The sequence below is a fragment of the Carica papaya genome, chromosome 6 (genome assembly GCF_054855325.1).
Source record: "Carica papaya isolate Zhongbai chromosome 6, ASM5485532v1, whole genome shotgun sequence".
In the NCBI taxonomy this organism is placed as follows: domain Eukaryota; kingdom Viridiplantae; phylum Streptophyta; class Magnoliopsida; order Brassicales; family Caricaceae; genus Carica; species Carica papaya.
This window is the reverse complement of record NC_142314.1, coordinates 33186865-33202274: the sequence shown is the minus strand read 5'-3', so window position 1 is coordinate 33202274 and position 15410 is coordinate 33186865. Positions and strand designations below refer to the sequence as shown.

Here is a 15410-nt window from a genome sequence, read left to right as displayed (position 1 = left end):
TGAAAACGATGTAGCTTTACAGACCTCACTTGAAAACATTGGTGCAAGTACAAATAGAGCTCACCCAACTACAGCTCAAAGCTCCAACTGCCTTACACTTGTTCTAGACTGTTAAGCCTAACCTAGTACTAAATTCATGTCCATTACCCCCTCGGCCTTAACAATGCTCTAGCTGAAACAGAAATCCTAGAGAACCAAACACCACAATTGAGTGAAACTATTGCTGATACAGATCCTATTGCACTCTGACATCATTAACATGGTGATGCAGTTCCAGAAAATACATGACGCTATGATTTGGCTTTTTGCTGTGAATAAGGGGACTTAATCATGGCAATATCAACTAATTTTGAAGTTTAACAGAGTAGAACTGCACAAATGAACAGCCATGACTGGCATAGCATTGCTCATGATTATATAAGGATATGGAAGAATGAATTTGTAGCTGCAAGAGGCCCCAAGGTGCACCAAAACTTTCCAATCATTCTAGCAAGAAGGTATTTCCTGTACAATTTAAAACTTAAAGAAGCATAAACTATTTCAGAAATCGACCTTGCCCGTAAATGCCCCTTTTACTTGCAGAAAAAGATGATGATACAGGAGTTGCATCTTCTCAGGTTCCATCAGCAATTGGTTAAAGTTTGACAAGCACATTCAAGTTCAGGCATATCGTATTGAACCCCTGTATCCACTTAAACGAATTAGTATGATTAAAGTTGGGTTTATAAAATGCAAGTACAAATTTCAACGTGAGAGAAGAAGAGTTTATACCTGTATTACTTGTCAATGTGGAAGCACTTCCATTGTGATTCTCGTTGAGAAACCAATAAATTTTCATCACTTGATTATAATTGAGTATGCTGCTACCCAATTTTAGCCTCTCCGTTCACCAAATTACTAACATCTTTGGTGGAGAGACTTCCCACTGCTTTACTACTGCTGCTTTTTTTCGGTTTTTGTCTCCTATTAACTTTCTTTTGTGTCAGGACGGTGTCTTCTGCAGAACTACTTTTTGAGGAGTTTACAACTTCGTTCATTTGTTCACTCTTCTCCTCAGGCAAACTATCCTCCAGTTTATTAATGTATTTTTTGGGTGTACTTTTATCTTCATTGTCTTTGGTGGGATCACTAGGTTGCTGCTTTGCACTAGATTTCTCAGAATCTTTTTCAGGAAGTAGTGCTCGACGGCTAAGGCGAAGTTGTCCCTTTTCGTTTACCTGCATTTTGTTCTTGTGATTACTAGAGAGGTTATTTACAGTAGCCGGAATCAGTCAAAACAGTATGAGATGGAGGCAGGAGGAACGGGTTAGTTACAGTAATTTAGCCTTATTTTTCAAATTCTATTGCAACATTAAGTAAGCATCTAAATGATTTTATATAATCCGTAAAGCAACATAATGCCAGGACTTCCCAATTTACTCTGTTTAGTTAACACCAGTGCAAGCCAGTATTACAAGAAATACTAGCAAAAATGGGTCCCTTATATATTAGAAATTACCAATAAAATATAATCAATTTAATCATACTGACATCAAAAGAATTTTCATTTGGTTGATCAGAACTTCTAGGGGCACCTTAACAAAGAGACTGGATACCCATGTTACACACGCTTATTAGTTCCAGTAAGTCCACATAGGGAAGAATATTGGAGATGTAACAGTAAGGTCTTCTTCAGTTCAATTTTCACCTTATTCATCCACTTGATTATTAAAATAATAACTTATATCACAATTTGTTATGAATTATCTCCAACCCAAGAAACTGAAAGTAAGAATAGAAGTAATTCAAATATAAAAATAATGCTGCATTTCTAAATATTATAAGATCCTCTAGCAATTTTCATTTGAAAAAAGATCCCTGTGATAATTAAAATGAACAAGGTAATAGTTTAATGGAAAATGAACCAACCATGCTGTAAAAACTTCCGTTAACAATTAAAGAAATTATTGAAAAAAAAATGTTCAAATGCAATTTTAGAATTATGATAAAACATTTTGAGTGAAGAAATAAACCATAGGATGTTGCTAACCTCAATAAGTTTGACATCAACACGATCTCCAACTTTAAAGGCCTGAAACAACACAATGATAAAAAAAGATCATTTCACCATGATAGCGGCCCATAATTTGATAGTGCCAGGAAGAAATGACACAAAAGAAATAGTTCTCACATCTTCTGCCTTCGCCAGCCAATTTGAACTGAGCTCACTGATGTGGCAAAGTCCCTGCAACAGAGAATATTGGAAGATATATGAATCTGACATTTATATCTCCCTGACCCACTTTTGAGAACAAGGCTAGACTTCAGATTACTTGTTCACATAATATGCTTATTCTCAAAAACCCATCTGTACCTTTCACACACTTACCGAAAAAAATTCAAGCATTCACATATTTTAATTTGTCTTTTCTCAGGAGTGAGAGGAAGATTGCCAAAATTTTCAGTGTTACATATCAAAAAAAGATATATAAAAATTCATTATAATCATGATATAAAGACTTGGAAGTGATGTCTTAAATAAATATTGACTAAAATTTGAGATGCAAACTGGTTTAGAAGAGACGATTTCAGAATGAAGAACCAAATTACGATTGCCATTAAAAGTAATCTGGTACAAAAGAAAAGTTTTTAGAATTTTTAAAGAAAAATATACCTCACGCCCTGGAGATATCTCAACAAAGACACCATAAGGAGCTATTGATTTGATCTCACAGTTCCTGACAAGCCAAAGCACAGAGTCAACCCAACTTTGACCTTAAGAAAAGGAAGCATGTACTTAATTTTGTATAACAGTTAAGCCAGCGATAAATTATGGCACCTCCAAGGTACAAACTTGCATTTCCTTCCTTTAGAAATGGACATTCAACATCTAATAGTAATTATATTTACAAGAATACTGTATCCATATGTTTATCACAGTATCACAGGTCAATCCTCAAACTGAATTATAGTTACAAAATCCCTTTTATGACACTCCAGGCTTAAAACCCATTTGTACCCAGATAACCAACCCTCAAAAGTTCAAACTCATCATTGAAAGCATGTGACTTTAGTTCTTATATGGAATGCAACAATTATATATACTTCAAACATGGTATTGAGGTATTACAATCTCCATCATCAAAATCCTTGTCCTTGTAAATACCATCATATACTACAACTACAAATTACAATCTACAGGCTTACAAAGTCCAAGATTGGATCATGCAGAGTCACTATGTTGGAACGTGCTCGGATACCATTATAAAATCATAAATCCACCACATGCTCTTTCCATTGCCCAAAAATGCTAGCTGTAGGTACTATTGAGGTAAGGCTACAAGTATATACTGACTTCTTCCATAGTACTACCGATGTGAGATGCAGTGTGTTAAAAATTACTCTTGCCAAATAGATTGCATTCTTTCAATCCAAAAAGAAATAGAATTAAACACAAGATTAGATAAAATCCAAATAGAACCTGCAAAAGCAACATGGTGGTGGAGATAGGGTCAACATGAACACCATAATTCCCCAGGATCCAATCACCATTGACAATAGTTTTTGGATCCAACTATTGAGCCTTAAAAACTCAAACTCAAATTTTTTAGTAATGAGTGAATATTACGCTTATGAATATTACGCTTAACAGTTATATACATATATTTTTATTGAGACTGAGGTAACACAAAAATAAAGAACCGGTAACATCTAAGAATAATGCTTAAAAGAATAACCATGTTCTCAGATTTAGATGAGGTCATCATTCTATAACTAATTAGGTTATGTTTAGACAACTCCTAGAAAATTTTTTAAAAATATTTGCACAATCATACTTCATTTGTTTTTCCCGATAGAAAAGAAACTTTATTAAAATAGGAGGAAAAGAAATACAACAATGGAGAATAAGACATCCTCCAAAATAAAACCCACAAAAAATAAGAAGTATAGGCACAACATGCTCCTCATTGATAGAGTGAAATAAGTATGTATTTAAGGACTATGAGCTGATGATAAAATTTTACAGTTTCAATGTAGATCCGAGGTGGTTGTATCGTGATAATGAGCAAGTTCTTTCTATTGTTAAAGATTCTAGAGTTGCGGACTCCTATATACTCGGTTGTGCTACCGGAGGCTCTGGGGAAGTCGGAATAGGAGAGCACTCATCTTGGGGTGGGCTTACTACTTAGATGCTTTCAGCAGTTATCCACTCCGCACTTGGCTACCCAGCGTTTACCGTGGGCATGATAACTGGTACACCAGAGGTGCTGATGATAAAATTTTACAGTTTCAATGTAGATCCGAGGTGCTTGTATCGTGATAATGAGCAAGTTCTTTCTATTGTTAAAGATTCTAGAGTTGCGGACTCCTATATACTCCACAAACAAGCAAAAATAATACCTTATAAAAGCGGTTTTACTCCTTTGCTTACACCTTCCCCCTTAATAAATGTACTTAGGAACCTGTTGGAACGGTCACCAATTAAAATTAAACAGACTAAGGACATCCCTTTATAACTTCCAAGTAACAACACAATGTAAGGACAAGAAGGAATCCATTTCTCTTCCTCTACCGGAGAAAGATTCCAGTGAGGATGATGAACTTGGAGTAAGTCATTCGTATTCAGCTTTTGGTGGATAGATGTCCTAGTAAAAATCTTCATCTTTGAAGGAACAGGAGCCTCCAAAATACCTTGGCAAATGGGAAACGGGTAGTTATTGGGTTTTAGTGAGATGCTTAAGAATGATTTATATGTATAAAGGCTTGACGACTCCAAGGTCCACACTCGTGCCAGGTTGGGGAGATATGGTAATTGGAGCCAACAACTCCAATAAAGAAAGCATGTCCAAAGTCTGCCTATCCAAAAGGTCATAGGATATTCTTCCCTCGGTTGTTAGCATAAAAACTGATGTATGAGTATTGTGTCTAAAGGACAGGTGACATAACTGGAAAAACTGAGCGGCTGACGGTCGGTTCCCAACCAAGAGTCATCCTGGAATCCAGGTATGGGGAAGAAATAAGGGATATATTTGGGAGATGGATTCCCCGGGACTTTGATGAGAAATGTACTGACCTGCTTTGACATTCCAGCCATCCTGTTCCCATGAATGTTGTTTATCATCCAGTGCTACACAGAATCTGGTTCCCTTGGGAATTGTCAAAGCCATTTAGCCAATGGTGATATGTTTTTTTCATCTAAGAGTTCAGGGGGACTGATGCTCAGTCACCCTGAACTCTTGGATTGAAAGCATGTCTCCCAACTCATTAGGTAATTCCTGTTCTCCTCCCCTACCTCTGACCCAATGAATCTTCTCATGTATCCCTTTGTTCTCTCGCTACCCTTTCTAGAATCTTAAAAAGGGATAAATAATACAATGGTATGCTGGATAGACATGTCTGAATCAAAATAATCCTACCCCCTAAAGTGAAGAGGCCATCTTTTCAGCTCTCCAGTCGCTTTTCTTGTTTACAACCCCCTCCAAAAAAGATCTACTTCTCGGGCTACTTCCCAGGGGAACACCTAGGTATATAATAGGCAACTCAATCTTGCTACAACTTACCGACCTCACTAGTTCATCAATTGTTTCTTCCATATTAATCCCAACAAGTCAACTTTTACCCAAGTTCATTTTTAATCTCGAAATATACCAATAAATTTGAATAAGAGTGAAGGCCCGAGTAACTGAATGGTTATCATGTTCTAGGAAAAAGATAGTATCATCAGCAAATTGAAGGTGAGATACTTCTACCTGTCCTTGCCTATCACCAACCCCCTCACACACCCTCTCCTCTCTGCCTTTGTTAACATCATATTCAGGACATCCACACAAGGGTGAACAGAAAAGGCGATAGAGGTCCCAGTTTCTCAACCCTCTCAAGACCTTAACCTAATCCTAGGATTTCCCATTAGCCATAACCACAAAAGAAAAGGAGGACAAACACCCTTGGATCCACCACCTCCATCTATTATCAGACCCTTTCTCTCCATAACCCTCTCCAAGACCTCTAATTAACTCGGTACTTTTAGCACCAACCTTTTACCTTTTAATTTCTTGGTATAAAAATTTCTCTACCTCCGACAAAGGCACTCCGGTTAAAAGAGATTGTATGAAATTTGCACTTAATTTAACTAAAAGAAGATGCAAAATTCTCTTTAAAATAGTAAAAATCGTTCTCTTATGGGGTTCCACGAGATTAGAAAAATTCATTTTAAATTTAATCAAAACATGTACTTTATTTTTTTCAAAAAACATTGAGGTGCCACCTAAATACAAAAGACAGAACATAAAATATGCTCATCCAAGCAATTGTATCACTGATACTTATTAGGTAACTGGAATTTTCTTGTACGAGGGTGGGCCTTTGTTATCCTAATCTTAAACAAATAGACATAAAAAAATGCTAATCCAAATAGTTATTATGTCACAGATAACTATCAGGTAATTGGGAATCTTCTTGGATCAGTGTAGGCCTTTGTAATCCTAATCTTAAACAAACAGAGATAATAAATAATAATGACTGACTATGACTCAAGTACATAACCATTTGAAAAAAGGAAAAGCGATTGAGTCTAACAATTTTGCAATCAAATCATGATTTAGTGCTCTACCCGTTGTTTAATGCTCTGCTCTGTCATTAATTAGTTGTTGAAATCTTGTATTAATGAAAAAGCCTTCATAGAAGTTTAATGTAGCCTTTAGATTGCCCAAGTGTTTAAGCAATTGTTCTCTTTTGGTAATACTTGCTGCCGTGGACAACACACGCTGATGTATTTAAGCCATGCAAAATGAAGAAACCAGTAGATTTTGCACCACTTCTCTTATTCAAAACCAACAAATAGAATTACAGCTTCATTCATCTAAGAGAGACCAAGAAAGAAGAAAAATTTAGTTGGAACAGCTCACGGAAACACTACATCATATTGAGCATGGCTTCTAGAAGTTCAGGAGCACAATCAGCACCTATCTTTAGTGGTGAAAAGTACATGCTTTTGTCTATTAGAAGAAAAATCGTCCAAAAAGCATGAATCTTTGTGAAATTGTTGAAGTAGGCGAGAATCCTCCTCCTCTGGGAGCAAGCTCCACTGTTTCTCAAATGAAACACCATATTGAAGAAGTTGCCAAAAGATATAGGGCTCCCTCATTCATTCCTTGAGCCATGAAGCCATTTTCATCATAGAAATATCATGTGAGAAAATTTTCATCATAATCATGTCCTGTGAGAGAAACATACAAGACTTGGGGACAGGATCAAGGTGCTCTAAAGAAGTCAGAAGAACACATAGATGTTTATATTCAAGCTAAGAAAAGAGGTTGAAGTTCTTTGGATGAGTGGTTATGAAACAGTGGAGTACAAAGACAAAGTGATGAAGGTTGGATCAAGCTCCTTCTGACAGGTAGCAACAAGAGTTTCATAAATAAGTTGAAGAAACTTAGGCAGAATGCTTTTAAGATGAGAAATGTCCTACTCTGTTAGGATGGAAGTGCATCAAACTAATAACGGCATCTTCATCAATCAAGATAAATATGCAAAGGAGGTTTTAACAAAGTTTTGAATGGAAAATTGCGACAAAACCTGCAACCTCTTGCTCAAAAATGAAAAAAAGAGTAAGAATTAGATAATAAGAAAATTGATGCTTGAGTTAAAGACGTATAGTGGATTGTTTTTCTACTTGACAATCAGTAGACCATCATATCTTTTGGCAGCTTATTCTCCAGATTCCTGCAGGATTAAAGTGAATTGCACTTCAAAGCTAACAAGAGACTGTTGAGGTTATAAAAAGAACAATAGACTGCAGTATTTGGTTCATGAAACATTTTAGTTTTGTTAATTTTGGAGAAAAAATATAAAATTTATTTTTTCACCCTTTATGTTCTTAGGGTATTTAAAGAATTCTTAACCTACTGACAATGAAATTCTTATTCTATTAAAATTCTAATTACAAAAAATTATTATTCTAACAAAATTGTAATTGCATCATTTTAACTAATAAAATAATAAAATATCCTAATTAACATCTCTCCTCAAGTTGGTGTAGCGATATCACACATATCCAACTTGCAGACCAAGTTGCAAGTCAGCGATAGACGCATGTAGAAGAGCCGGAATAATGACTAAAAAAGGCCAGTTGGAGCAGCTCGTGCGTGAAGGAAGTAGATCTTCGCCGAATTGTGGAACCAGCAGTGAATGCACACGAAGGAGCCAGAAAAAGGACCAGAGAAGGCCGGTTAGAGCGACTCGCACACGGAGAAGCCGGATAAGCGCCAGTTTGCGAAACTAAAGGCAGATGCGCGCTGAGGAGCCGGAAAAAGGACTAGAAAAGGTTGGTTGGAGCGGCTCACACGCGGAAAAGACGGATCGCAAAATCAAAGGCGAACGTGCGCGGAAAAGCCAAAAAATTAAAAGTTCGTCGAAGTGGCTCGCGTGCGGAAAAACCAAACTAGTGCCGTTTGTGAAGTGTCCGGATCTATGTCGGCGGCAACCTAGAAACGCTCTAGAAGGGGGTGGCTGAAGAAGAAGTGACAACCAGATTTGCAATGGCAGCGGTAGAATTGTGTGAAGAAGATAGATCTGATTGGTGCCCGACCAGATCGGAGTTGCACGCAGAGGAACTTTGGTTCTTGCCCAGCACAGTCGGATCCTTTGCTCCCGTGCACGTCCGACATCAGAAGGCCGGAAGAGGAGCTGTGCACAGCCGGAGAAGAAGATCCGCGGCGGCCAGGTTATGGGAAAGCCATATTTGAGCACTTCTGGTGTGATTTTCACCAGATCCGTGCCGGATTTGAACTCATCGACAGTTTATGTGGTGATTTCCAATGAAATCGCAGAAGAACATGGTAGCCGGCGGTGGTGCGTGTGGCTCACGCGCCTCTGTTGCTGGCGGCCAACGGAGTCGGGGGAAGGCCGCCGGTCAGTTTATGACACCGTCTGGGGTGGTGATGAGAATAGATTTGAATAAGTATCATCTCTGTTTATTGTGCTATTTTAGAGTTTGAAAGAAATCCTGAAACTAAAACCCTAAAATAATTTTATTTAGTTCTAATACTATATTGATTTTAGAAAGAAAATGTTGTTACACTTAGAGTGAGTACTTATAGAATTCCTAACCTATTAGTAAGAAAATTCTTATTATACTAGAATTCTAATCACATGAGATTACTATTTTAATAAAATTCTAATTACATCATCTTAACTAATTAAAAAATAAACTAATTAAATAACAAATATCCTACTCAACAGGTTTCAAGTTATTTGGGTTTAAGGACAATGATTTGGTGAGATAAGAATGAGAACATTGGATATGTTTTTCATCTTGGATGGATCAAGGAAACAAGAAACTGTTGTTCAATCAACAGCAAAAGCAAAATATACTGCAGCTACAGCCGCTTTTTGATTTGTTTATGAAGCAAATGATGCCTACAATTATCTTTTTTGACAACCAATCTGTAGTTGCCATTGCCAAGATTCCAATTTTCCATTGCAAAATCAAGTACTTCAAGATTAAGTATCTTTCTGTTTTTTGGTAATACTTGCTCACATGAACAGCAAGCTCAAACCTTGATGTATCTAAGCCATCTTGAATGAAGAAATTGTTAGATTTTTGGTCCATTCTCTTCTTCTCTTCTTTGTTCAAAGGCAACAGAAGAAAAGGCATACCTATAGATATCACCAACAGATGGGACCATTGTCAGATTTGTAATAATGGATTTGGATTTCTCTAGACTTTCTAAATCTTTTGCAGTAATTTTTACCTGCAAAAGCACGCAAATTAATTTAGTTAGAATTGTCAAGTACAGTGAAAAGTAGTCATGGAAGAATTCACATTCTCATCTTACAATTCCATCGTCTTCTGCGTCAATAGCTTCAACTCCAGATTCTTCAATAATACTCTTAACTTTCTTGCCACCAGAACCAATGATCAGGTTAATTTTATCAGGATGAACCTACAAAACACAACTAAGGAGGTCACAAAAGAACCAGATACCATTAACCATCAAGTGTGAGATCAAATATTGAAACATGCAAATTGGAATCAACCCAACCTTCATGACATGAATCAATGGAGCGTACTTTGAAAGCCTTTGTGAAGGAGGAGGTGAACATTTCGACATTTCAGCTGAATCATAAAATAAAATAATAAATCAGACGAAATGATGATATAGTTAAGTCATTTTAGCCATTGATTAAAAAAGTTACATCTACATTCCAATCCCTCAATGAAGCATCAAGTAACAAGAAATGTCATAAAGGTTAGGCCAAGAACCACAAAAAACCATTTCACGCATGACTTCAGTAAGAACAATAAGCATGTATTACTTCAAATGGTAATGATGGGAAGAATTTTTTTTTTTTTTTGAATAAAAAATTGTGTATTACATATATGACAATGAGTGTTTTTCCTATATAAAAATATTTACAAGTATGTTAGTACATCAAATACTCTCCCAAAATCATCCCACCGATATATATCATGACCCAAAATTAGAGACTCAAAAGTATGTAACCACATCTATTTAATTTTGTCCATATCCCTCACACACCCATTGAACCCTCTATCGTTCTTCTCTTTCCACACCACCCAAAAAATAGTTAAAAGAATCAAAGTAGCAAGTTTTGGTCTAATCCTAACCCCTCCCTAAGCCCAGAGTTCGTTTTTTACCGAGCCCCCAATCACCCAATTAATACCCAATAAGTTGTACGTCATATGCCAAAGACTATAGGTCACCGGGCACCAAAGAAGTAGATGATTGCAAGATTCAGCAACTTCCATACAAAGATAACAACCATTAACCATAGTATGACCTCTTCTTATCAACTTATCAATAGTAAAAATGCATTCCCGACCCGCTTCCCAGGGAAAAAAAGTGATTCTCGTTGACGCCTTCACTTTCCAAATATGACAAATCGGGAAATTCAAGCCAACATCCTCCCTATTAGCCAAATACTCATAGACGACTTTACAGTAAAAATATCATCTTTCTTAAACTTTCAAGTAGCCTTATATTTGTTGTTGTCTAAATGCACATCAACAAGAATTTGTGGGAGCCTAGTGAACTCATCAATTTCCCAGTCATTCAAATTTCTAACCAAATCAATGTCCCAACTGCTCCTCTCATCCACCTCCCTAAATAACTCCTCAACCACCACATTCTTTCTCCTCACTAAATTATACACTCTTGGGAATTGATTCTTAAGACTACCACAACCAATTAATTTATCCTCTTAAAACTTAATGATATTACCCATCCTAAGCTTCCACTGTATATCCTCCATAAACTGCGCCCTTCCCATGCAAATACCCTTCCAAAGACCCACCTCCATGAGGCCTAACAAACACCCTGCTATTCCCCCTCCCAACTATATCCCCCACCTTGCCCCAATAACCCTACACCACAACCTCCCCTCCTCTGAATGACATCTCCACAACCACTTCCTCAACAATGCCTTATTCAAATCCACCAAAGACCAAATACCCAGACTCCCCTTCCACTTTGGAAGTTTCACCTCGTCCCACTTCACCAAATGATATTTACGGCTTCTTTCATCACCCCCCCATAAAAAGCGACATTTGATATTTTCTAACATTTTTGCAATTTTCACAGTGACAGTCAAAGCTGATAAATAATAAATAAGAAGATTAGTAAGAGTACTTTTAGTTAGAGTTAATATTCCCCCTTTTGAAAGACAATTTCTTTTCCATCCCGCTAGTTTTCTCTCAAATAAATCAATCATCGAATCCCATGATTTCACATCCTTATACTTAGCTCCCAATAGTAGACCCAAATATTTAATAGACAAATTGACAAGCTTACATCCAAGACCGCTAGCTGACCTGTCACTATTACCCTTACTCCCCAACATCACCAATTCAGACTTATTCAAATTGATATTCAACCCAGAACCAACTTGAAAACATAAAAGAATACATTCCAAGTTCATGATCATCTTCTCTTCCTGTTGACAGAAAATAAGAGTATCATTAACAAAGAACTTTGCTTGACAGAAAATAAGGGTATCATCAACAAAGAACAAATGAGACACTTTCATTTGACTACTCCCTCTCCCAACCACAATACCTTTCACCAAGTTCTCCTTCCTAACTTTTTCAAGAATCCTGCTCAAGGCTTCCATAACGATAACAAATAAAAGTGGAGATTAAGGATCATTTTGTCTCAATGCTCTTGAAGCCCTGAAAAAAGAAGGGTCACCATTAATCATTACTACAAAAGAAGCCGTTGTAACGCACGCTCTCATCCACCCCCTCCACTTACCCCCAAAACCCAATTTACCCAACATGTAATCAACAAACTCCCAACATGCATGGTCGTAAGTTTTTTCTATATCCAGTTTACATAAAACCCCCTCCACTCCCCTACCCACCATCTCATACACAATCTCACTAGCAACCAACGCTGCATCCAAACTCTGTCTACACTCCATGAACGCATGTTGACTATCCCCAATCACTTCCCCTAGCACCCTTGATAATCTTCTTGCAAGAACTTTGGATATGAGCTTGTAGATATAACTCACTAGGCTTATAAGTCTGAACTGTCTGATATTATTAGCCCTCTCCACCTTAGAAATTAAAACAATAAATGTGGAATTAAGGGATTTAACAAAATTACCAAAATGGTGTAATTCTTTGAAGACCATCACTAAGTCATCCTTAAGAATAGGCCAAAACTCCTGCAAAAACTTCATATTAAACTCATCCGACCCTGGAGCTTTATCCCCATTACAGCTTCTAAGGCCATCAAGAATTTCCTCGTCGGAAAATTCTTCTTCAAGATTGTGCTTACTCATCTCGCTAATCTGTTTGAAATGGAACTTGTCCAACTTCGGTTTTATGGAAAACTATCTGTATACAGCTGTTGAAAGAAATTCACAGCACCCTCCCTTAAATTTTCATTACCAGAAACCCATCATTTACAATTTGCATTTCATCTACATGATTGCACCTCCTTCTATGACTGACAAGACTATGAAAATATTTTGTGTTGCAATCACCCTCCAACAGCCACTTCTCCCTAGCCTTCTGTCTCCATAATATTTCTTCCATCTACAACTTATTTGCCAATTCAACTCTAACCACCTCTCTCCTCTCCCCCTTCTCCCTCGAAAAACCCCCCTTCCCTTCTTCCAAATCCAGGCCCTCTAACTCCTCCAACAATCTATTGATACCCTCTTCCACCCTCACTAATAGCCACTTTCAGCGCTATTAATTTTTTAGCCACCCAAAAACTAGCCTTACCACTCACATTCTCCTCCATCCACATTTTTTCCACCAATCTTTTAAAATCCTCCTCCTTGGGTCATCTATTATCCAACCTAAATGGAATCAGCCTCCATTGGATCCTGTTTGACATAATGCAAATGGGGAAGTGATTCGACACCGTCCTTTGTAAGACTTTTTCGCCTATACCAGTAAATTCATCAAAAAAAATTGTTAGATATTAAAAAGCAATCAATACTCGAGCACGTCGGAGGATCTATCCCGTTTGTCCAAGTCCACCTTCCCCCCATCAACGGAAGGTCCAACAACCCCAAAAACTCAATAGTATCTCTAAATTCCTCCGCAAACTTCTTCTAGAAATTGGTCCCCCGTTCTTTCCCCCCTCCTTAACACCAAATTAAAGTCCTCCCTCCCAACTACCCATTTCCCACCCCAAGTATTCTTACAAGCCTCCAACTCCCTCCATAAGTGCCCCTTCTCAACTCTAGTGCCCCTACAAGACACCCCCATAAATGCTCATAGTAACCCCCTCTCCCCAGCATTCAAATAAGCAAGAAATGGAGTATTGACCCATAATCACATTCCTACAGCTCAATCGATCCTCTCTCCACATTATTAAAATGTCACTCGCCGCCCCACTCGCTGAAATACATTTCCACCCAACCTCCTTTATCTTCCACAAACTACGAATAACAAAATTGTTGATCTCTTCCATTTTTGTTTCTTGAAGGCAACAAGCATCCGATTTCCACCATCCCAAACAACCTGTAATAACCATTCTCTTCTTTTTATCATTAACCCCCCTAACATTGCATGAGATCATTTTTTCCTACCATTTTCCCCCTCTCCCCTGCTGCCTTTCCTTTTGCTATCATAATTCACAGAAAACTGCAGCCTTCTCAACTCTCGAGCTTTCCCCTCCCCAGCTTTCGTTTTCACCTTCCCCACACCCGATCCCTTACTGACAATTTCTGATCTCCTTCTCTCAATTTCCATAAATAATTCCAGTAATTTATCTTCCAAACCCATTTTACTGATTTCTGTATATTTTGATTTACCCACATACAGCCATTTAGAGCATTTTTACCACTCAATCTATCCCGCTCCCTACTGCTCCCAATCCCATTTTCCTCAAAATCACTATTACAATCATCATATATTTTCTCAACCACCATCAAAGCCAGCTCATTGTCGTTTTCAGCCTCACAGACTGCTTCTTGGCCATCAGCGGCCACCAGACAGCTCGATTCATCAGCTATCGCAATCCCGTCACCATTTCCGCTCCCTTCTCTGTCTCTCGCAACCTGCATTTCACAAATCCAAACCTCCATTCCCGATTCCGCATCACATTTGCCAGAAGCCTCCTCATTTTCACTATTTTTCTGCCTCAAGACCAAAACCCTCCTCGTGCACCACCAATGACGCCTCCCGAGCCTCCTCTTCTCCTTCCTCTTCAACTCCTTTCCCTTTTTCTTTTCTTTTTTCTTCAACCTGTTTATCATTTTGGACCGGGTCGGAATCTATATACGGGCTTCGAATAACTAGCCTCCACACCAACCTATTTTTTGAATTCAGTTTACTTGGGCCTAGAACGTCGATCCATTTTCCTTTCTCAAAACAAGAAAAGCATTGGCCCACTCTCAGCCCGTTTCTAAAACTCGGAGGCCCAGTACTCCCTCTTCTTAATCAGTCTCCCCAAAATGGTGACTCCCTCCTTCGTTTTGGATAAGTCGCGTATCGGACTGTATTTGATTTCTGGACTGGGCTCCTCTGAGATCTGGCCAGTGCTTCTGATCCATTGACTTGAAACGACCCCCCCTCCCTTCGTTTTGCCTTGAAACAGGTTCAGTTACGGCTAAGGGTACTATCTGCCCTACCCGACGATTTCCCACTGCAGGCTGCTTGAACAGTGACGCCGCTGTCATCTTCTCCTTTCTGCTCTCCCTAACCTCTATCTTCTTGCCACAATAAGGACAACTAACGGAGAATGTCCCTGACACAGCACATCGTACCCGATCAGCCCCACTCCCCTGTACTACTTCCACCTTCCCTCTCCCCTTCACCCAATCTGGTTCTACCAACTTGACCCCTTGGACCTCATAAATCGCTTCCGTGAATTTTCACCACCCACCAGCCTTCTCTCCCTCTGGGATAAAGATTCGCTTGACTCCCCCTCTTCCTCCAGTGAAGCTCT

The 15410-nt window shown here is 38.3% G+C and overlaps 1 protein-coding gene across 3 annotated transcripts in view; it reads right to left on the bottom strand.

Annotated features, from left to right (window-relative positions):
• Positions 1 to 371: 371 nt before the first annotated feature.
• RIF10 (polyribonucleotide nucleotidyltransferase) overlaps positions 372 to 15410 on the bottom strand; it is a 39317-nt gene continuing 24278 nt past the window's right edge. For 2 of the 3 annotated variants that reach the window (XM_088222805.1, XM_088222807.1), the window contains 8 exons: positions 10023 to 10096; positions 9816 to 9923; positions 9637 to 9731; positions 2654 to 2717; positions 2171 to 2224; positions 2030 to 2071; positions 772 to 1229; positions 372 to 682 (listed from right to left, as the gene is read on the bottom strand). In XM_088222805.1, the coding sequence (XP_088078931.1) occupies positions 864 to 1229; positions 2030 to 2071; positions 2171 to 2224; positions 2654 to 2717; positions 9637 to 9731; positions 9816 to 9923; positions 10023 to 10096 (803 nt within the window). In that variant the 3' untranslated portion in view covers positions 372 to 682; positions 772 to 863. The remainder of the gene's footprint in view (positions 683 to 771; positions 1230 to 2029; positions 2072 to 2170; positions 2225 to 2653; positions 2718 to 9636; positions 9732 to 9815; positions 9924 to 10022; positions 10097 to 15410) is intronic. The other variant, XM_088222806.1, reaches the window with a different exon arrangement.